The following is a 23,400-nucleotide window of genomic DNA, read 5'->3' as shown; positions in this document are numbered from 1 at the left end:
CAGCTGGGTGGGTCTTGCCTCTAGCCTCTTTGCAGGGAGTTCTGCTGAAGGGTTCCATGCTGGGCCTGCACTCTGTGTCTATTCAGGATCCCATGGCCTCAGTCGTCTCACTCACTCGCTGGGCCTGTGCTTCTGGTCTATTCAGGATCTGGAGGGCCCCAGGTTGTCTCTGTCCTACTCTTTAAGTGGTCAGAATGAAAGAAATATGATGTCTAAGGATATATGTGCAGATAAGAGTTAACCTAGAAGGCTTGCAGCTGCTCTCCCCTGAAAGGTCTCCTTGCAAAGCTGGCTTCCGGGTGGTATCTGGGAACATGGACTTAGCATGTCTCCACCTGAAGCCATGACTCACCATGTGGACAGCAAGGTTCATGCTGAAGACCCGAGTTACTCCTGGGGATCTGGAGGGGTAGGTACAGGCCTACATAACCACTTCCAGGTCATGAGTGTCTCAGGTAGACAGTATTTTGCAGATGCTGTCACCATGTCATGCTGGAGGAATTAAATGTGTCCTACATGACTCACCCTTAGAAGCTTAGACTTCCTCTGGACTTGGCCAGTGTGTCTATTCCCAGTGTTCATTTTACTTTGTTGCCTTTCGATATAATAAATATTACCCATAGCTACTATTTTTGAGTGCAGTCACCATCTTTGTTGTATATTTTCCAGCCTGGGGATAGAATAGCCACATACAATGGTAAGCCTAAACTCTATGCCCTGAAGTAGAATCTCAGATTGGCCATGTTGCTTTCCCATAATGCACCTGTACCTGTTTATTCAAAGAGATAGACACTCAGCACTAGATTAATAGCAAGTATGCCCCATGTTAAGGACTGAATGTGTACATTTCTAAATTCATACACGGAAGCCCTCTCTCCCCCAACATAAGGGTATTGTGGTGATGGGGCTCCTGGGAGCTGACAAGAGTTGGGTGAAGCCACGAGTGTGGTGCCTTTGTGATGAGATCAGTGGCTCTGGCTACAGGGAGAAGACAGAAAAAGGAGACAGCAGAGAGAAAGCAGGGAGAGAGAAGGCAGAGAAAGAGAGGGGAGAGAACACGCACAGAGCTCCCTCTCTTCCTCTATGTGAGGCCACAGGAAAAAAGTGGGCATTTGTAAGCCCGGACGTGGACCCTGTCATACTGATAACCTGATTATAGACAACTAGACTCTAGAAATGTAAATATATGTCTTTTTTTGTTTGTTTTGTGGCCGGCTCAGCCCACCCTGGGGATGGGGCTGGCGTGGCATGTGGTGCTGGGATCAAACTGCAGTCCCTGTGCTAGTCTAAGCTTGCCTAAGCAGGTGCTTTAGACCACTGAGCTGTCTCACCAGCCCCAGGTCTATTGTTTAAGGCACCCTATCTATGATATTTTGTTATGGCAGCCCTGTTTCTCAGTATTTTCCAAACATTCCACCATGTGGGTACAATACTGCCAATATCAGAAAAAAAAATCTAAAAAGAGAGAGAGGGACATTTTGTGCTCTGGTTCCTCCAAGCTTGCCCCAGCCTGCTATGCTTGGCTCCCCACGGATAGGACGGGGAGGCAGGAGGCACAGGGCCTCGACCCCTGGCCGAGTGCTGGTCCCTGGTACAGGAATGAGAGGTAGTGGCTCTTCAAATTTCTGCTTTTTATTTATCATTTTTTGGCAGAACCGGGGATTGAACTCAGGCCCTTTGCTTGCCAGGGAAGTGCTTATTCCACTGAGCCACCTCCCAGGCCCCCAAATTTCTTCTTTTTAAAAGAGATGCTTGAGAAGATGGGCAAAAGAAGGTCTACAATGGCCTCTAAGTGTCCCCCAGACTCCAAGACAGAACAATTGGGAAAACCAACTCTCTGTGAAGTTGGAACTGTGGGATGGAGGAGCAGAAGACCAGGTTGGCATCTGTCAGAACCCAAAGGAAGGCTGGGGATGGCACATCCCCGTGGCATCATGTCATCCCAGCCCCTTCCCTGCCTACTGTTCCTACCTCTGAGGAGGTGTGACACCCAGCTGATGCTATTCTAAGCAGCCTGGCCCCTTAGCTCCTTCCTTAGTACATCATGAAACTAAGCCCTGCTGAAAGGTGCTGACTGTGTGCTGGGCTTGGAGGGAACTATGTAGGAAGACTCGTGAGGGATAAAGCACCACTATCACAGTAGGTCCTCATAATACTTGTGCACAATGACACACAGCACTGTGAGGTACACAGTAGATCCGCACCACATGGGCAGCCTATAAGATAAAAGGCATCACTTGGCACTCAGTAGGACTTCATGATTCTTATGCCTGATGAAGGACCTGTTATCATTAGGCATACAGTAGGCTGAGATAAGGTATTGGCCAGCACATAGTAGGTCTCCACGATATTTATGTCTGCTGAGAGACAAAAGTTTCCACCATCACACAGTAGGTCCTGAGAAAAATCTAGCCTGATCAGATAAAAAAGTAAATAATATCACCCAAAGAAATCACAGCTCCATGTGCATCTTCCCATAGGATGTCTACTCTGGAAGTCTGTGCTGAGTGGGGGGACAGGGACAAACGCAGGCAGAGCCCATGTACGCGGTCTTGCAGGGGGGGCACATGGAAATTCTGCTTTACTTCGCCACATCAGCTAGGAGATGGCTCCTGGACCCTTAGCTGGCTCCTTTCCCCTCAAAGTGGCGGGTGCTAAATGGGAGAAGGACAGCACCCACCTGGCAGGGTGTCGTGTCACAGATGAATTAAAGCAAGACATGAATCTAGACTCTGCACACAGTAGGCCCGCAGCAGATGGCAGTGGCGCCTCCCACCCCAGCCCCCACCGTGTCTCCATGGGGTAGAGAAAGAAAGCACACTGTTGAAAAGCACAGCCCAAAGAGTTAAGGAACAAAGCGGCAGAAGAACACAAGAGGATGCTCGGTGTGTCATTTGTGTTCTTTATCACAGCCATAGTAGAATCCTCCTGGTCAGTGCTATAAATAGCCGGCAGCAACCTTGAGGCCCGAAAGGAGGTTAACGCCTTTGATGAGAGCACCACAGAGAGTGACTGCCACAGAGGAGGCCCCCACGCCGCTGAGCCCCCGCACGTGGCTGCCCCAAAAGCTTATAGAAAAGGACTCTGAAAACCAGAGGGAGGAGACAGATGGGGCACAGGTACCAGAGGCCCAGCCTGGTAGGCAAGGCCCTCCACTTATGTGCCTCAGTTTCCCCATCATAAGACAACATGGTCAGAGAATCCGGTGGCCACTTTGGCTTTGGCCATTCAGGACCACTCTGAACCTCTGATGTGAACTCTACCGTGAGGATAAATGTAGAGCTGTCCAGGGGCCACAGAGGGGAGGAATTTCATCATCCTCTGCTGCTTGCTTTATTTTTCTGGCAAAACTGAAAAAAACAAAAACCAAGAGCCCTGAGGCAGCACTTCTGATATCTAAGCAGCTCTCGGGATATGGTCTTGGCCCATTAGGATCCCGAGGAGTGCCTCCCTCCCTCTGCTGCACTTTAATTTAAGCCTGTGTAGGTCATGGGGACAGGCAGGGGCAGGCCTCTCCCTCCTCACCGCCTCCTTGTTTTCCAAACAGTATCTGTGTATGGTAAAGCACGGCAGTAAACAGAGGAGCTGTTCCTAAAGAAAGCAGACAGGTGCCTCTCCGACAGCCAGCTCCTCCTCCAGCCCTGTGCACCCACTCACCGCTGCTCCCTTGATTCCCCAGGCTTGGGCCATCTGGGGACAGTGAGGTCCCCGTTCATGGTTCAGTGCACCAGGCCACGCGCTATAGTTCCCTCCCAGAGCAGGCTACATGGCAACCTGGAGTCAGGCAGGTACAGTGAGCTCTAGTTGCTGCGGCAGAGCTAGCTGGGTCCCAACTGCGCCGCAGGCTCGCTCACAGCTTCCTCCCCTTGGCAGGCCTTGGGTTTGCCACTTGGCAAAAAGGAAGTTGGACAGTCATTGGTAAGGTCCCAGCCCAAGGAGAACTTTTCTTTCTTCCCAATGGTGGTGACGGTCATGAGAACACAGAGAGACACGAGGGCCATGCGGGGCAGGTCATTGGGCTGGGCCTGGGATCTGTCCTCAGTGTCCCCAGTTCCAGGACCGTGGCTCAGCTCTGCCCCTGCTCGCTGCAGAGGGATAGCACATGTGACCTGCATCAGAGCCCCCGGCGTGCCCTGCCTGGGCGTGCTTCTGACACTCACCATCCTCAGCCCCCTGCAGGGAGCCCCTCCAGGACCAGCCCTCCCCCGAACCAAGTGCTGCCAGCCGTGCCACGTCACCCAAGGCACCCCACTTCTCTCTCCATCTGTTTTCTGCCACGCAGGATGAAGATCACAGTTGTGCTTTCTTTGCAGAGAGAGGCACCTTAAAAAATGTGGCAGTCACACAGGCAAGGGCCATTCTCAGGGCACTGTCTTCCCGCACAGGTCATCAGGTGTTTAGGGCAAAACTCAGGCCAGGCCCCTGTTCTTCTGTGCTGGCAGAGAAGCCTCCATCGGACCCAGCAGATGGTGCAGCTAAGAAGCGATCCATCACTGGAAGCCTCTTCAGGCAGCATGTTATGATTATGGAGATGTGAATTATACGTGCACATCTTTAAACTTAATAACTTGCTGCTTGGATTAATACTCTCAGGAGACAAGTTGTCTCACTAGGCTCATTGGAGTCAACCCAGAAGCCCCAAGATCGTGCACCAACATGATGCGATTCTCTACCCCACACAGGCCTGAGCAATAGACCAGAGAGGCCACAGCCCAGGAGGGCAAGCGGAGGTGTTAATACAGCAGGGGTGTGTGTATGTGTGTGTGTGTGTGTGTGTGTGTGTGTGTGTGTGTACCATGTTTAAAAGCACGCACCAAACACAAGCATGATGTGAGCCGCCAAGGCACAAGACTAGCAGATGCCTGATCATGTGCAGAAGGGTCTGGAGAGTCCTAGGTAGACACGTAAGAGCAAACCATCTGCTCATCTCTGGGCTTGGGGACGAGGCTTGCTCCTGAGGAACAGACTCAGCCTCAGACAGGAGACCTGCTCTGAGATTGGGAGGACGACCTGCCTGCTCTTCCGCCCTGTGCCCTGCTTAGTGGACACACGAGGCAATGATCTTGGTGCTGTTGATGGCTTGCTGTGTGACGCTGCGCCAGTGACCTAACTCTGTGCCTGTTTCTGCTTTTAAAAAGTAACTGTTGGGCTGGGGAGAAAGTTTGATAGTTTCAGCACCTGCCTGGCAAGCACAAGGACCCTGGTCTGATCCCTGGTATCACATGCCGTACCACACTGGCCACCAAAATGGGGCATAGTGGCACACACCTGCAATCCCAGTGCTGGGGAGGCTGAAACAGGAGGATCACTACATGTTTGAGCTGCATGACAAGACCCTATACCAAATAAATAAATAAATAAATAAATAAATAAATAAATACTGTAATCCCAGCTACTTGAGAGGCAAAGGCAGGAGGATCACAAGTTTGAAGCCAGGCTGTACAACTTAGCAGGACTACATGTCAAAATAAAAAGTTAAAAAGGGCCGTGGATAGAGCTCAGTGATAGAGTGCTGCTGGATTCAGTTCCCAGAACCACACACATACACACACACACGCACATGTTGTCAGGATTACTAAGATGATGCACACTGCCTGTACACGCCTGGCACATAGGTCTTAATTCACCACTATGGTGCCCCTCCTCCCTTTCCTGAGCCTACCAGCTGCTTCTCACAAACAACAAGAAGTTCCTAAGCCTTGACTCTGCCTGTATGCAGACGTGAGCAACTCTAGCCATTCCTCTTGCCTTCTGTCTTTCTTCCTTACAGGAAACATGCTTTCCTCCTTTAATCTGTGCTTCGTCAGAGCTGCCGGCTTTCACCAGTCGGCTCCTCCCTCATGTGCCGGACTCTTCCAGGGGCACCCGGCTCACTTCTCTGGTTTTGTGACCATTTACCTTGTGGGCCCTGAGTCACATTCATCACCTCGCCCTTAAGACCACCAGGCAAGTTCTCTGAGGCACACTGTCCATTCTTATTTCCCCCAGACCCTCTTCGCTCCCTGGCATTCATTTGTGTCCCCATTCATCCACGCAGTCACTCAACAAGATGTGCAATGTGCTGTCTATGGGCCCGGTAGCTCCTGGGAAATTGTTCACATTAAGGCACAGAGACCGCAGTGCATGTCACTTGGAATCACACAGAGCCAGGTCACCAGCCCACACTCCTGCACACCAGTGTGAGCACAAGACACTGAGGCTCATATGGGATTTGGGCAGAGCAGCAGAATGAGTGGAGGGTCCAGCTCAGGCTGGCCTGGGATACCCACAGACTCTACAGCCTCTAACCTTGGGGAAGGGGTTTAACCATTCTGTGCCACCATTTCCCAAGTGTGAGATGGAATAACAGTGGCCTTATCTCATATGGCGGCCATATTGAAATACATATATAAACATATAATATACTCCAATATATAATATATATTAATATCATTATTAATATTATAGGCCTGGGACACAGGGTAGAGCCCTAAAAGCTTCAGAGATTATTCTCATAAATAACCAAGACTGCAGCGGAACCACTTACAGTACACACAGTTACACTTTGGGGTTGTTGTCCTTGAGTTGTCCCTGCATTTTCCGAACACAGGTTTGTACATAGGCAAAACCACCTTCCGAGTCGTACACAAGTCAACCTATACTGGACACTTTTGTTTCTTCTTTACCTCTTTTCAACTAAAATTTATTTGGAGAATTTCTTCCTCTGAAGCTAAAAGAGCTGAAGCTCATCTTTTTCCTTACAAGAGTTCCTGGCAAGGATTTACCGCTTGAAATTCTCCCTCTCCTGTCCATGAGTATCTAGGTTGTTTCGTGGGGTTTGCCAGCACAAACGCCTGTGATGAGCATCCTCCGAGATCCTGTCGTGAAACAGGCAGTGTCTGCTCTGTCAGGCTGAAGTGGAAACACTGACGCTGCAGTGGACAGCACATCTTCATTCACACACAACCACATCTATGTCTGGGAAGGAGGATGTCCCCTGGCACTCTGTGCTGGGAGCTGCAGTTCCTATCAACACCTGTAGGGGGCAGCACTGTACATTCAGCATACAGAAACCCTGAATTCCCCTGACACTGGACGAGGCTGGGTGGGAGCCTCACAATGGTCTCCCAAGGCAATGCAGGGTTCTGCCTTCCTTTACATTTTCTTGCACAGGCTGCAAAAACCTTATGGTTCAGGCACATCTTGGGTCTGTATACCAACTTGACCTGGGGGGGATCAACCTTGAACCCTAAAGTGTTCCAAACCCCGCCCCCCAAAAAAGGGAACCTGGTAGTGACTTATGGTGAGGACAATGAGTTTTCCAGAGGAAGATGCACTTGCTAGAAAGCCGTTTCCCAATGAGGTACCACTCTTTCCTATCTGTGAGACTCGAGGTGACTTAGTATGTCTCTGAGCATCAGCTTTCTTATGTGTTAATGGGGTCACTGATCGTCTTCATGGAGTTGTGTGGCTCATGAGGCCAGGAGGCTCTTGGAAAATGGCGACCACACTGTGACTAATCCCAACATTGACACAATGGCCACAGGTTCTATTCTTCCCATTGTACAGATGAGGACAGTGATGCCTACTGGTGAAGTGACATATGCAAAGCCACAAAGAACACGAGAGGTAGGACCTTAATAGGAATCTAAGGGTCTCCAATCTGGGTCTCATCCCTCTCTCCCTGTTGCCCATAGGGGTTCAGACAACACAAAGCCAACCCTATACCACGTTCCAAGACAGGTGAGATGAGAGTCTTCCAAGGGGGGCACAGGACTCACAGGCTGTCAACCTCAGGAGGCTTTAATAGGCTCTGGAGTGCTGAGCAGGGCTGGGGCAGCCAAATGGCCTGGACCCATCTCCCCTATCTAGCCTGATTTTGAAGGAGGACAGGAATTGTTGACACGGCCTCTCTGCTGGAGCAGCATATTTTGATGTCATGAGACAGGAAAGCCCTAATTAGCACTGTCTCCAGAACACCTTCCATCTGCACCACTGCTCTCCGTGTCTCTGTGCTCATCACGCTGTCCAGGGACCTCTCAGAACAGCGGTTTCCCAGCTTCCTCTCTTGGCCCTCAGCCCAGCCTCCATGGAGCAGCCAGAGGATTCTTTTGTCCCTGCCCTGCCCCAAACTCTCCCCACTGCCGCTGCCGTACACCTCAAACTGCCTGCAGTGCGCCTCAGGCCTGTGTGCTCACCCTGATGCCGGGCCAGCCTCGGCTCCTGCCCGGCCACCTGAGCCCTCTGACAGTATCAGGTGCTCCCAGCTCCGTTCCGCCACAGCCTCGCACGTGCTGCTCCCTGTCCCGGAAAGAGTACACGTCTCGCATACTTACTTACACGCGCAATGATCTGATCCCTGTTCCTCTCAACAGGCTAGGGAGGCAGGAAGCTCTTCTGCCTCGCTCACGCTGCACCCGTAAGTGGAAGTATAAGTGGAAGTATAAGTGATTCCACATAAAGTGATGGGCAGTGGAGATCTGCAAGGGCGCCTTCTTCTTGGAACCAACCGCTGAGAGGGACGCGACCCTGCGTGAGCTGCTGGTGACTTTCCCAGCAATCAAAAGCACCTGTTCATTTCTCCTTTGCCTTGGCTGCTTGGAAGCTCAGGATTCAACTTAAAGATGAAATAGTCTCTCTACGAAAGGAACCGTAAACACACACACACACACACACACACACACACACACACACACACATCTCCGCACAATTTCTAATGTCATTTTTGATCTCTCTGCCTTTCTAATGATGTGCTTTTTTGGATTAATTCACTTGATTATTTTGACATAAGTAGGAATATTAGCTCTGTAAGCTTCTGAGCAAGTAAGTAAATGATACATGTGGAGTCTATAAAGGGTGTCAGAGCACACGAGCTGCAGGGTAAGTGCTGGAGAAAACAACTGATGAGAGGATGAGCAAACTGTAAAATCTACGTGCACCTGGAGAATTAGACACCTCCCTGCAGCTGGAGAGATACATTCTACAGGGGCTGGACAGGAGATCCGCTTTCCCCTCCACCTCTGTCTCCCTACTGTTCAGAAATGTTTTGCAGCTGCTAGTTTGGTCTAAGAACATGTCATGTGTCATTTGTAAACATTCCTTTAAGGAGAGTCTGAACATTTTACTCCTATATTCTTTTGCAACAATATAGCAAGGAGTGGTGTGGTAAGATTCTACTGTTTCTCAAATAACCAAAGCTTGGCAATAGCATCAGCAACATCTGGGCTCCCACCAGGGGCTCAGGACCTGGACTACATCTGTGCCAAGATGAGGCCCATCTGCCCCAGCTCCGTGGGCCACCTCGCTTGCTGACCTGGCTGCACCCCTGGGGAGATCAAGTGGGCAATGGGGCAGCCGTGGGAGGCCCCCAGCACCCTGGGGAGCATAGCTCAACAGAAGGATCCAGAAAGTGCGGCACGACATATATGTGAGAGAAAATGGCCAGGAGGCAGGTGGTGTGGGGACACGGATGAAGGCCCACGCATAAAAGTATGGAATGCCATGGAGGAGGACAGGGATGTGGGAATCTTCCCTCCCTGCAGATTTTTTTTTTTTTTTTTTCGGAACCGGGGATTGAACTCAGGCCCTCGCGCTTGCCATTCCACTGAGCCATCTCCCCGGATCCTAGATTTTCTTTAATGCTATTTAAATTTGCCTTTCATCGGAGACTCACAAAGCAGGATTTAAAATATCAACTGTGCATCCCTTTCCCCTCTTTCCTTTAAGATCTGGACCTCCAAGTGGCCCGCGAGTAAATCTCCACTCGTCCTGGGTGTGCTTGGATCCAGAGGCTGGCATGGAGATGTGACACTTGAAAGCCCATGTCCCCCCTGCTGCTCCTCCCAAATGGAAGGCTGTGTGCAAAGAGCAAACCTCCTCAAAGCAAGGAGGAAGTATTCTGACCTTGGGGATGATGCTGTAACAAATCTTCAAGAGAGGGGAAAAGTGACCGCCCCTTTGCAAAACAACACACAGGATGGGGACAGATCAGATTGCAGAAAGATAGTGATTCTTTTTTAATGGCATTCTTCAATTATCCACTGAGCCCAGCTTGTAGTCCCTTACAGTGTAAAGAATTGCTTTACAAATGTTCTTTTAAATTTTGTCTTGATTTTCTTTTCTTTTTTTTTTTTTTTTAAAGGAAGAACAAAATTCTAGGCATCGTAAGTAGGATCCCTGTGTAGGGTCAATGTCTGAAGCATACAGATCCACCAGAATATCTGTTCATATCAATGTCATTTTATCAGCCCTTAGTAGGAATATTGATGGGGCTTGTTTTCTCCAAGACTTATTATATCTCGGTGCCTTATCTCTTTCTGACCACCCTCACTGGGGAAGGTGAGGATCACCTCCCATTCCATGCAACCTCTGCCTGAAGAATCTGAACCCAAGGTGGATGCATGAACCATCTTTGAAAAAGGGGCTCAGCAGATATCAGAAAAAGGTGACCAGCTGACTGAAATGTAAAACTCTCATGATTATATGGGCCCAGGGTATCAACAAGCAAGAGAAGAACATGTGTACACAACCATCAAACACACATAGGAGTTGAACCTTGCTAGTTGAATTATACAAATTATACTTTTTTTTACTATCAGATTAGAAAAGCGGAAATGAAATATAATATCCAATGTTGGGATTGCTGGAGCAAAATGAGGAAGCTCACACACTGCTAATGTTGGCAGGAGGGACTATAAAAAACCAATTTCCTTCCCCAGAACTGTTTGGCAACTGTTATCAAAAGCCTTAAAATGACAGCTCTCCCCTGAGCCAATGCCACCTCTAGGAAGACAGCCCAACGATTAGAGCCGTGCTTTAAGATGAATGTGCAAAGATGTATAAAGCAACAATACGGATAACGCTAGAAAAGCAAACTATCCAACAAGAGGAAATGAGTTAAATAAATCATGTATCTCTTTGCTACGATATATTAGGCAGTCATTAAAAATCATGCTCTAGAAACATTTATCAAAGTAGGAAAAGGGCCATGATACGTGGCTTGGTGGAAGAGGCAGGCTAGATAAGCGTGCGGAGACTGGCGGGTGTGGACGGAATTCCTGATGCGATCACATATACGAGGCACCAGAAAGGCAGGAATCCTATCTCCGAAAGCGAGTACTTCTGGGTAGGTGGGACTATCGATAATCTGTATTTTTATGTGCGTTTCAAAGTGCTTTTTATGTTTTTTAAATTGAACCTATGTATCTTAGGTCATTAAAATAAATACAGAAAGAAGTACATATGCATACACAAACACATTTTAAGGGCTGAGGCAGATTCCTTTGCTTCTTCACATATCCTATAAAAAAACAAAATGCTCTTGTGTGTGTGTGTGTGTGTGTGTGTGTGTGTGTGTGTGTGTAACTGGATATTGAACTCAGGCCCTTGCGCTTGCCAAGGAAGTGCTTATTCTACTGAGCCATCTCCCTGGCCCGCAAAATGCTCCTTTAACTCGTCCAGTGGTGACAGGGTTGCTGAGCACCACCCCTTTCCAAGATGCCCAGAGGCTTTCCTCCGCAGCCTCTCAGAGTTCTGGTCCTGTTCTGACGACTGGCTGTATAGACAAATCTAGAGACTGCCACACAATGGGACAAGGACACAATGACACCAGGTACCAGTTTGTGTGGATTGGAGTTACGTTCAGGTCACAGTTACCTAGCAGGGAATTTCTATGGGCAAGATACAAAATCAAAATGTGACATAATAGAGAAGGAAAAGAGGAGGGAGGGAGGGAGGGGAAGAGGGGAAGATAGGGAGAGAGGGAGAGAGAGAGGAAGAGAGCGAAAGAGAGAAAGCGAGAGAGAGACAGAGAGCGTGAGTGAGCGCACCCTGTGTCACTTCTGTGGCTGAAGTCTAGTTCAGACTAGAAGTCTAAAATGTGGAGCATACCAGGGAAAGGGAGGGACAGCCAGGGCCCTGGTCTTCTGGCTCCTTGTGTCATCAAACAGCCATGAAGCTACCTTCAGGAGGCAACAGGCCAGAGGAAAATGGTCATTTATAGAACCACTCCTCTTGCTAGCATTCTGGGCCTCTCACCCTGTCAGAAGCAGCTAAAATGAACACACTCTGGCAGCAGGCAGACCTGGGTTCAAATCGTGCTCCTGCTTCCCACCAGCCATGCGCCCGTGGCTGGCCACCTCCTCATCAGAGTCCCACTGAGGAGGAATATAAGAGTCAGAAGCAAAGAAGCTTGTTCAAAGCTATTCAGGCTCAAGAGTGACAGCAGTGGGCTTTGAACTCAGAAGTGGCTCCAGAGCCCAGACTCAAGTACTGTAAGACATTGCCTCTCTGCGGTCTCCCAGGTCAACATCTCCTGGGTTGACAGTATGGCTCTGCCTCTGGCTATACCTAGTGTCCTCCCAAGTTCTCATGTGTTCAGAGGTTGGGCTTTGGGGTTGGACCATGGGGATGCTCTACTCATTGTGGATTGGTCCACGGATGTGTGTGTGGCTCACTGTGCTGTTAGTAGGGCCCGGATGGAGGCGGGTCATAGAGGGTGTGCCCTAGGAGGGTGTGTTCTTACTGCTCCTCCTAGCTCCTTTCTCCCCCTCTGCTTCCAGGGTGCCATCTAGCAACTTTTCCTCTACTATGCTAGCTACTGCTTCTTTGGAGCAGTCAATCACAGGCTGCACTCTCTGAAATCACAAATCGAAATAACTCTCCTCCTTCAAGCTATGGGTGTTAGCTATTTTGTCCCAGAGATGGAGAGGGACCTATATGGCTGTGCTAGTGCTCTGTATGTCCTTGCCCAACACAAAGGGTAGGATCACATGATGAGCCACAAAGAAGCACAGGCGGAGATGCGACATCTGTGTCACCAGGCAAGTGGAGCTGGTATCGCCCTGAGGGAACCGAGGACAGGACAGAGGGTCTCCTGCACACAGAACACAGCAGGGTGGGAGGACCAGGGCTCCTGGGATGCCCATGAGGGCCAGCCCAGGAAGAGGTGAGGGTAGAGGAGAGGTGAGAGGACCAGGGCTTCTGAGAAGGTAGTGCTACTTGTCCTCAGCAGATCCCACCTGGGACCAAAGGAGAAGAAAGCTGTCTGCAGGTGAACGCAGTTGCAAATGTGGGCACCCTGGAGGGCAGGTGAAGAGCCTGGCCTCTGCCCTGGGGGCTTGCAGCCTGATGCATAGCTCTGGGTAGCTGCAGCTGGATCAAATATGAATGTGGGGTATTCACTCTACCTCCAGGGTGGAGAGCAAACCGGCAGGCAGATGAGTAAGTGGAGACAGCCTGGTGAGGAGGCAGCTGCAGGGCAGTGGCGGGGGCAGAGAGGGGAAGAGCAGCCTGAGATGCCCTGGGAGAGGACGGCCCGCAGAGCCAGCCCACAGTGGTCAGTGCCGGCCCCAGCAGTGGCGGCTGGAGAGGGAGAGCCACAAGGTTGCTAACGTGGCACATATCCACAGTGTGAGGACAGGAGGAAGAGAAGGGGCGGTCAGAGGCCTGGAGGTGAGCCCGGACTTCCAAACAGATGATTCTTAGTGCCGAAGAAACACTGAAAATACAGACAAAAAAATTAAACCACGAAAAGGCGCAGATCCCATCCAGACAGAAGGCTAGAGAAGAGTGGGGTAGACATTGGGAGGAGACAGAGGGAATCTGAGGGACAGCTGTATTTATGAGCTCTGCAGTGACTAAACCTTAGGACTGCAAGGACTCTCGTGAGAGGAAGAGGACTCAGAGACTTGAGGGAAAGCTAGAAAGTTTGGGGCTCCTCAAAGAGAAAGAGGAGATGGCCAGGAGAGGGCTGAAGGGAAGGGAAAGGGCCCAGACATGCTAGTGCAGCGGCGGTGAACCTGTGGCACGTACACCACAGCGGGCCTGTGGTAGCCCTGAAAGCTCTTCATGTCGTGGCTCAAGGAGTGTCACGCTATGGGTAGACAGAGAGGGCCCAGAGGCAGCGCTTCCCCCAGCTTCTCCACGGAAGAAGCTCCACAACGGGAGGTGAATCTCTGAAGCTGGACCACATTTCTTTTCTTATTGGAAACCTCTTAATGAGGCCCAGCACACTATTTCAGCTGTGGTTCAAATAAATTACAAGGTTTTTTTTTTTTTTTTAATCCTAAGTGCAGAAGAAGCCCATGTTATCAAATCAACAGCTCACCTGCACTAACTGCTGCAATAGGCTCCGGAAATAGCTGCTCCTCTCTTTATGATGGGACCGAGAGAGCCCAGCAGGGAGCCTGCTGTGGAGCAAGGCTGGACGCACCGCCAAGCCAGGGTACAACACGGCCACACTCAAGGCCACTGGGCCGCGCACTTGCCTTCTCAGCCGCCCCTATGTGCTAAGGTCTCATGGAACATCAGAAGGGAGGTGGGGATATACAATTCCACTCCCCACTAGTCTTTATTAACCTCTATGAAGCAACAATGCAGATACCAAAGGGCAGATTTGAGCACTTCCATTTTTAAACCAACTTCATTTATGTGGCAATACGGACTACATTTAGTAAATGATGCTGCGATTTAAACAGCCACAAACAATCACACAGGCCCCAACTCCTGATATTTCTTCCAGTGTCACTTTAAAAAAAAAAAAAAAGTAACTAAGCAAACACAGTTTCAAAGGCAAGCTAAGCACAACACAGTTTCAAAGGCAAGGGAATGCAGTCAATAACATTTTTCATTGCAATGCTTGCAGTGGGACCCACAGGGCCATATGGGTCGCCTTAAACTTTTGATATGCAATGGTGAGGGTGACTTGTTTGTGAGGACAATGAGCCAGGTTTAGCAGCCAGGATGTGTGAGTCACAGAGAGGCAGATCTTGCTCAAGGTCACTGTCAAGTAACTCTGTCAAGTGAGCCCAGGTCCCGCTTTAGCCTCCAGGCCCAGCCCTCCCTTCTCCCTTGCCTCCCCAGTGCAGCAGCTGAGAATGGCCACAAGGTGCACCCGGCCCTGTGGCCAAGTCATCAGGTGCATACATGCTGCTGGATGTTGGGGCCGTAAAAGAAGGCAGGATTTCCCACATGGCTCAGACCTGTCTAGGAAGACCTTGCCGGCTCTCAAGCAAGCTAACATTTGTGAATTGCCATGGCTAAGGCCTGAGCTCCTGGGTACTTGGGAACACTCTTCCCAGTGTGCTATATTGTGTTCCACCTAGTAAATGACTCCTTAGAACCAGGAGGGAAGACGCCTCGAGACAGTGTATGCAAGGCTAATGTGTTTACTCTGCACTCAGAGCTAAGAGGATGCTGATATTAGGAAACTCAGGTGGAAGGGAAAGCAGCCACAAAGCTGGCTGCCAGCTGAAGCAAAGCCACAGGCAATTTAGCAGAAGGAACACAGATTCTCCAAGGAGGCAAGAGGCAAAGGTGTTGGGACCAGAGAAAGGGAAAATAAATCCTCTTATACACTCTCCGTAGACAACAAGGCAGTTTTTAGACAGACGTGCCATGATTGGGGACTTGGTCTGCACCTGAAATATTGGGGCTCTTTGAAATTTGAAGAGTTACTTGTTTTTTTGTTGTTTTTTTCTAAAGCCTTGAGATGTATCTCACCGCAAATTGGCTCATTGATTGCTTCGGAATGCATAAATGATTCTATTTTGGAACCACAGACACAATCAGGCTGCCAAAATAACCCACTTCTGGGAATATGGTTTTTAAATGAAGAGAAAGGTGACAAATGCATTAGCCAAAGGGGTCCCACGGGGCAGATCTAGGCTCCAGGAGAGGGGAAATGCTGTTGGTCACTCAAGTACAGATAGGCTGAGGCAGAAAGATCACTATGAATTTGAGGCCAGCCTGGGCTACAAAGTGAGTTCAAGGCCAGCCTGAGCTACATAAGTGAGACCCTGTCTCAAAATAAATAAGTAAATAAAAGGCCTTTCACCAAAGCAGTAGACAGTGTTTCCCACACCTAGTAACTCAGCTGATACTTATGGCCATCAGAGAAGGAGGCATGTGGAAGGCAGCTGTGTGTATTTCATAGCTCTAAAGACTGAGGTTCAGAGACTTTGTGGGAATTCCAACAACCACACACCAACTTCTACAGCACACACTGCAGACCATGGTTTCCTTTGGTTTGTGCACCTAGCACCCACCGCCATGCACAGACTTTTATGAGATCTCTCACTCCAGAACCTAGGAATCTTGAACTCAACAGCTCTAGATTAGGAGGTCATTGCAGTCATTCAGCACATACTCATGCACTTATGGAAGTAATTGCTGTGTGCCAGGAGGTGGGACATGGGAATGGACAAAGAATGCAGTGAATTCCTTGCTCTTGGCTCCTGAACTGAATTCTTTCCACAATTCCTGAACGGAGGGACCCCTATATTCCATTTTCATTCCTGTAGAGCTTACTTGGAAGGGGGTAGGTAGATGGTAAACAGGGGTAAAGGAAGTCCTGCTAGTAGTGACAAGTGCATGAAAGGGAATCAAAGCAGGAGGTGGAAATGGAGAGGGACAGCAGAAGTGTGCTGGAGAAGGCAGAAATGCTCAGTGACCTGTGGCCGTGGGTGGGTGTGTCTGAAGTCTCCTCCATGATTCCCAGAAGACTGAGCCCGTGTCCTGCTCATCAAATTTCCAAGCACCAGCCACAAGTCATTGGTGCAGTAGGCACCCCTAGGAAAACACATGGATGATCAGCTGGGGCAGGTCACTGTCTCTGATGCAGCGGTCTCAGTCTCCTTGTTTAGTGAAGGACAGTCTCTCAAAAGACCCTCAACATCATGCACAAATGTGACATCTTCCTGCCTTGCACTAGGGAAGGTGGAATTGTCTTCTGGGAGGCTGGCTCTAGATTCCCGGGGCTGAGCTCCAGGCAGGCCCCTTGTTCCTAATCTCAGCAATGACCTTGGGCTGGCCCATTTCACACCCTTGACTGAGAACCTCCTTACTTTCCTGCCTCCCCTGGGAAGAGGGGAGGGCACAGAAGGAACAAAGCACACGGCACAGCACAGCAGGCACTAGTAAAGGTGGGCCCTTCCCCAGAGTGTTCCTGTAAAGCAGAGTTAAACCACAAGTACAATGTAGATACAGACTGGGTGATAAGAATGAGTCACTCTAGCCTCATCCATTGTACAAACCTACCTCTCTGGTGGGAGACATCAAGGAGCCACAAGCCTAAGCATGACTGGAGGCAGAGCTGTATAGGAAAGCTCAGTCCTGCTCAATTGGCTGTGAACCTAAAACTCTTCTCAAAAATAAAAGTCTATTAAAAAATGCCACCAGCAACCACCACCACTGCCCACAAGTACTTCGGCTCACCATGCTGCTGCCTGTGGCTGACACCAGAAATGCACAGGGAAAGAACGGGAGAGGGAGTTTGCTTCCATGTTGCACCCTTTCCACCTGCCAGGCTGTCAGAGCAAAAGGCAAATGTCACAGTGCAGAAATTCAAGCACCCCTGCCCTGTGGCACAATTAGAAGCCTGCATGAGCTTGGAGTTAATATTGGATTCTTGCTTGGGGCTTTAAAAAAAAAAGCAAAGGAAAAGAATCCATTTGGAAAGATTTATATTTCAGCCTCCAGCAACCTCCAGCCACTTAATGTCATTCCTTCTAATCAGATTCTTTGGTCTTGGCTGGGAAGCAGTCTGGGGTCGCTGAGCTGCAGGGAGTGAAGGCTCCTCTTCTAGGCTATAAAAGAAACCTGCTAGACGCCCAGGTGGAGCCTAATCCCCAGTGCATGCCTGCTCTGGTGCAAAGCCCTCTGCAGAGCAGGGGAAGCTTAAGATCTGAGGAGATGCAAGCGTGCTTGAGCGTGAGCAGACAGGCACATTCACCAGGGGCTGTGTGCACTCGACAGGTGGGTGCAGACTGTAGCCGGAGGCAGGTGGAAGCAACAACACACTCACAATCCCATTGGTTGGAGTTAAAGGATCGCACTTCTCTTTGCTGCTCCAGCTGAAAGACGAATGTATGGCAAGTCATAAACAATACTGGGTTCGCTGGCCGAGAGGAAGAACCCAGAAGCTAGCATTGGGTGCTTGTGTGTCCAGCTTCAACCCAGGAGGCAAGAACCTTCTCTAAAAATATCAAGGCACTGTCTTTCACTCCACAAAATGCGTCTTCAACTTGAGCAGTAAATAACCAGTGGGAAGAGGTTTCGGGCTGACATTGGTCTCATGATTTTCTAAAGCTTTCAGTGTCAGCCTGGGCCAAACAATCACACAAGACTAAACTGAAGGAGTGGATCAGAGGACAGCATGAGCTCTGGATCTGCAGCAGCCAAAGTCTGCTTGGTCAAAGGCTAATAAATGGTGGTGTTTCTACGCGTCACTGCTGACCTGAGCCACAGGACCTGAGAGGGAACACAGGGAGAAGCCCGTGTGTGTCCACCAAGTACAGGAGCTAGACCAACACTCCACGCACGAAGCGGGAAGTCGGAGTAACTTGTAATGGCTTCAGCTAACCATGTCTGGTGGTAAAATGACAAATGTGTCATTTAGAACCTGCCGAACCAAATATAATGACATATTAATCCACACAGATTCTTCCCAGGTTATTATGCAAAGGAAGGAAACAGTGAGCTAACTCTAATTACATGAAAGGGTCGGCAACAGTTTGTAACTTCTGGAACACTTCAAATTTTAATAAGCTCCGTGGATTTACCTGTGGGAATGCTGAGACTGTAATGAAACTGTTTGATTTTTATCGAGATGAAACACACACACACACACACACACACACACACACGCACGCACGCACACACATCTGGGGAGCCCGAGGAGCTCTCCACAGAACCAGGGGCTGGAGAGAGCGGGTGCCTACATGAAGGGCATTGTGTGTTCCCAGGGTGCTGCTGTGTGTGCCTGAACCCTGCTGTCATTTCTCGCCGGCTCCGGAACAGCACCAGTGTTGGCGTTCTTGAGTTGACACGCAGCAGTCTGGCCCTCAGCACCACAGCACGTAACCTATCAATTTTCTGATTTAGTATCATGCTATGCAAGACTGCCAACAGGCTCCTCTCCCAATCCTTAGCCAACTCTCTGGGCCTTAAACGAAGGCAAATGTTTAAAGAAAATGAAAACAGCAGATGAGACATTCTGGATGCCTTCTGCGTAGCACATGTACAACAAATTGGACTCTGGGCTGGCAAGGACCTTGGACAGCCCCAGGTCTGTCCACCTTGGAGCACAGAGAGGAGCATCAGCAGCTGGCCAAGGTCACACAGCAAGTGTGCGGCAAATCCTAATGCAGTATCTGGGGCCTGGGGTCCCTCTGGTCAATTTATCAAGTGTGTTCGGCTGAGAAACTTTGATCTACTTTATTATTACTGGTTTGGCTCTTGTTCATTCAAGATTTTTGCAGAAGTCAAACATCTCGACATAATTGCGAGTAGCACATGGATGGTCTTCTCTGGACTGTCACTGCTGCTACGGCAAGTGGGCTTCACAGGGGGGTGCTACGTGCAATTATATGTTTGATAAAATCTTCAGTAAACTGTGGGGAATAACAGTGGATGCTCCATGTGTCAGAAAATCAATTGCTTACTTCCTTCTTTAAAAGGCTGTGACCCTCCAGGGTTCATTTACTCTTAAGTCATTTAACTTTTCAAATTTATTTTAATTTGGGCTGGGGGAGGTATAGTAGGAGAGTGCTTGCCTAGTGTATGTGAGACCCTAGGTTCAATCCTCAGCAGTACAAAAAAAAAAAAAAAAAAAAAGAAAAAGAAAAATTTATTTTAATTAAATATTCTTTCATATTACACACACATGTGCACACTTATTCTCTCTCCCTTCCTCTTCTCTGCACTGGCATTCTTTTCACTGTCCTCGAAGCCATCTGTACATCTTTTTTTTTTAATTTTATTTTTTTATTATTATTTTTTTTCATCTGTACATCTTGTAATGTTATAGTAGCCTCCTCCTCCATCTTACCCTAAAGTCTGTCCCCTTCTCTCCCTGGGGTTTCATAAAACAAAGCAACATTCACTTCTGTTGCTTTTAAGGCCCCAAAGAGGTCTCTCTCAGGTAGATTATGTGCCTGGTGCTGGCCAGAAGATGGGCAACCATGGGCCTGGGGCTCATTCTGCCCTAGCAGTCACATCTGGAGAGAATAAGCAGAGCAGAAGAGGGAGGGTCAGCATGCAGGTGCCACACATCCAGGGCTCTCCTCAGTGGCAGGGCCTGGGAGAGCTGAGGCATCACTCTTCAAGCAATGATGTAAGTGAAGGAAGCAAGGCCTGGGGCTGAGCAAGATCAATGGAATGCTGGGAAATGGAAACTCACAGCCAAGCAGCTTGACCCTCATGGCTGGCTTGGTCCAGGAAGTGAAGTGCAGGGATAGTTAGTGTTTCCAATGCTCAGATTAACTGACAGTTTTTCCCAAGCCTATCACCTCTGATGATTAAGCTACTCCAGTCTCTAAACTGTCACTAAAATTGAATCCACATATATAAATGACCATTTGGATCAAGTATCTTTAGAGCACAAATTTATCATCTAGGACCTCTAGACCCTGTAAAGCCAAGGCTAATGGACTATTTCTTCATAAAGAAAGGAATGCTAGATAAAGTGAAAGATTGATGTCAGGGAGCAGACAGAGAAAGCTGTTGTGTGGGACCCATCGAGCTTTGCTCTCGATACCTTGGAACTATCTATGCCATCAGCTTTTCCCCAGAAACTGCAAAGAAGTTTGACAGGAGTCTCCCCAGAGGGGCCAATGCACTAGGAAGCAAATGGGGGAGGCCATGGTCAAAGGCAGATGGTGGGGTCCCAGGCTTACAGCCAGAGAGTCAGCGCAGCTCACCTGGTCTCAGGCCACCAAACAGCACACAGAAAGTTGCTCTGGACCTTGCTGCCTAGGAGTTTGCCAGCAGCCAGTGGGCCTTTGGCTGGAGCTCAGAACACCTGGGCTGGGGAGGAAGGGGTAGGAGGGGACAGTGTAGGGTCACAGGCCAGCCCAAAGCCCTGGAAAGCACAACTCTGCAGAAGCAGTTTGTGCTGGTGTTTTTGTCTCTCAAAACCCTTCACTTCTTGCAAGCAGGGAGGGAAGTGGGTGCTAAATGTTTGCAAGAGGCCCTTGAATCTATCCAGGGACCATGCACTATCCATCTCACACTCCAACTGGTTTTCAACAGCTCCAGGCTAGGAGATTAGCAAACGCATGCACTTCTTCAAACAGCACAACTAAATCCCCAGGAGCTGATTGTCACTGATTGTCACAAGGTTATTTTTCTCAATTAACAGACACAAAAAGCACAAAGATGCTCATGGGGGCCATGGGATTTATTTCCATGAATTGGCAGGAGCCTTATTTTCAACAAGGTTAGGTAGGGACCACTTATCTGCTCCAGTTGCCTCATTTTCCAAGTGGAGAACCTTAGATTCTGAGAGGGCCAGTGCCTGTCCCAGGGTACACAGGCTGGGCGGGGCCAAAGCTCTGAGGTCACCAAACCCAACAGTGGCCGCTTGACAGCTAGCAGAACTTTGTTTCAATGTCAAGAATAGAAGTGGGGGAAGGCCCCACAAAGCCAAGGCATCCGTATAGCCTCAGGACCTGGCATCTATCCTACAAACGTGATGCTCCTGCTTTAAAGTTATTTAAAGTAGAGCTCAGGAAGGTCAAGTCATTTGCCTAAGGACACACAGCATGGAGCTACAGAAGGAGGGCGCCATGCTTTGCTCCTTAGCTCTTGCCCAAACCACAGCCCTACCTTGACAGCCTCAGCGTGGGTCACCCGGGCCAGGGATTTATCGTTGACACGCAGAATCTGGTCCCCGACTCGCAGCCCTTCCTTCTCTGCCAGGGAACCTGGCTCCACCAGGGAAACGTAGATGCCCACGCCGTGCTCCGAGCCCCCACGGATGCTGAAGCCCAAGCCTTCATGAGCCTTGGAGCGACGCAAGCTCACCAGACGCACCTCCCCTGGGCCCGCGCCGTCGGGGCCACCCCAGGAGGGCTGCCTGTAGGGGGCGTTGGCAGGCAAGTAAAGGCCCTCTGCCGTGTATTGGTCAAAGAGCAGCTGGTCGGAACGCGGGATGACCAGGCGCAGCATCGGCAGCAGGCGCCGCTTGACCGGGCTGTCCAGCAGGACACGCAGGGTGCGCACCAGGTCGAAGACGTTGCGGCGCGCGTGGTACGCGTTCAGGCAGTGAGTGAACTGCTCCCGCTCCGACTCGCTCAGCAGCGCAGTCAGCGCCTGGTGCAGCTGGCGCACGTTGGCAGACAGCAGCCGCAGCCCTGCGCCCCCGCCGCCGCCCGCCGCGGCCCCCGAGCCCAGCGATCCGGTGGAGGACGAGCTCACCGACAGGCCGTCCAGCTGCGCGTTCATCTCCCCGCCGAGGCCCCGGCGGACGCGAGGCGCGCCGCGGGGTACTGCTGTCTTCGCGGGCACGGGCACGACCGCTGGATCCGAAGAGCGCGGCAGTCACCGCTGGAGCCCGGGCGGCGGGGACGGGACGAGGGGGCTGGGTCCCAGCAGACGAGGCAGGCGCGGCGGCTGGAGCCGGGTTTAGGGGCGCGCGGAGACGACGGCTGGAGTCTGGGCTGGAGGGGCGCAGAAACCGTGGCTGAATGCTGGGGCGTCCTGGAAACCGCTGCTAGAGTCCCGGGGAGGCAAGGACGGCGAGAGTCGCGAACCTGGAGCCCGGGAGACGAAGAGACGGCGACTGGAAGCCTAAGGTCGCGGGTATCACGGCGGAATACCGGGGGACAAAGTGGTGGCGGCGGGAGCCGGAGGTCGCAGAGACTGCGGCGCGAGGCCGGGGGGCGCGGAGGCAGCTGCTACATTCTGGGGGTGCAGACGACGGGCGGCTGGAGTGAGGGGCGCAGCCGAGCTGACCGCCCCGTCACACCTGCCCGGGGCTCCCCCAGCCGGGCCGCCCGTTTCTCTAGGGCTGGGGGACCCCAAAGTCAGAAGTTAGAGCGGGGGTCGATATAGTTCCAGAGCCCCCAAGTTGCAGCCCGTGCAACCACGCAATCGTTCGGCAGGAGTGAGGAGCATGTCCCTGGCTGCCCCGGGATGCAGCAGCCCGGGCACCCGCGCCCCTGCACCGCCTGCGCGCAGACGGAGCAGCGCCGCCGCAAGCCCGGACTTTGCGAACTGTTGAGCCACCCGGGTCCGAGTCTTCCAGCGAGTTCCGACGCCGTCGCCGTCGCCGGCGCCAGCTCAGCCTTGGCCACGCCCCTCCCCCCTCCCCTTTCCTACCCCCTCCCCCTGCGGGCTCTTCAGGAAATGACGTCCCGCCTGGCGCGCCTGGCCGTTGCCTGGAGACGGGGTGAAACAGTCCAGCCCTGGGGAAGAAAGGGGTGAAAGTGAGGGATAGGGGCAGAAGGACCTCTGGGGGCCCTGCGAGCCCCCTTCTCCCGTCTCTAGTGTGAGGGGGGAAGAGGGTTCAAGAATTGCGCCGTGTAGCAGTTGGAGCCTGTGGAATAGAATTGCTTTGAAGCAGTTACCCAGCCAGCTAATTCACAAATGTGGGGAAAATAGCCAACGTTTGCTTTTTGCCTCTAAAATATCAGGCGCGTC

At 50.8% G+C, this 23,400-nt stretch overlaps 1 protein-coding gene across 6 annotated transcripts in view; it reads right to left on the bottom strand.

Moving 5' to 3' along the window:
- Positions 1–23,033, bottom strand: part of Whrn (whirlin) — a 90,588-nt gene extending 67,555 nt beyond the window's left edge. For all 6 annotated transcript variants that reach the window (XM_023723356.1, XM_004638470.2, XM_023723357.1 and 3 more), the window contains exon 1: positions 21,586–23,033. In XM_023723356.1, coding sequence (XP_023579124.1) covers positions 21,586–22,203 — 618 coding nt within the window. In that variant the 5' untranslated portion in view covers positions 22,204–23,033. The remainder of the gene's footprint in view (positions 1–21,585) is intronic.
- Between the last annotated feature and the right edge of the window lie 367 nt (positions 23,034–23,400).

The sequence above is a fragment of the Octodon degus genome, unplaced genomic scaffold, assembly GCF_000260255.1.
Source record: "Octodon degus isolate 3935 unplaced genomic scaffold, OctDeg1.0 scaffold00098, whole genome shotgun sequence".
NCBI classification, from domain to species: Eukaryota; Metazoa; Chordata; class Mammalia; order Rodentia; family Octodontidae; genus Octodon; species Octodon degus.
This window is presented reverse-complemented; position numbering and strand designations above follow the sequence as displayed.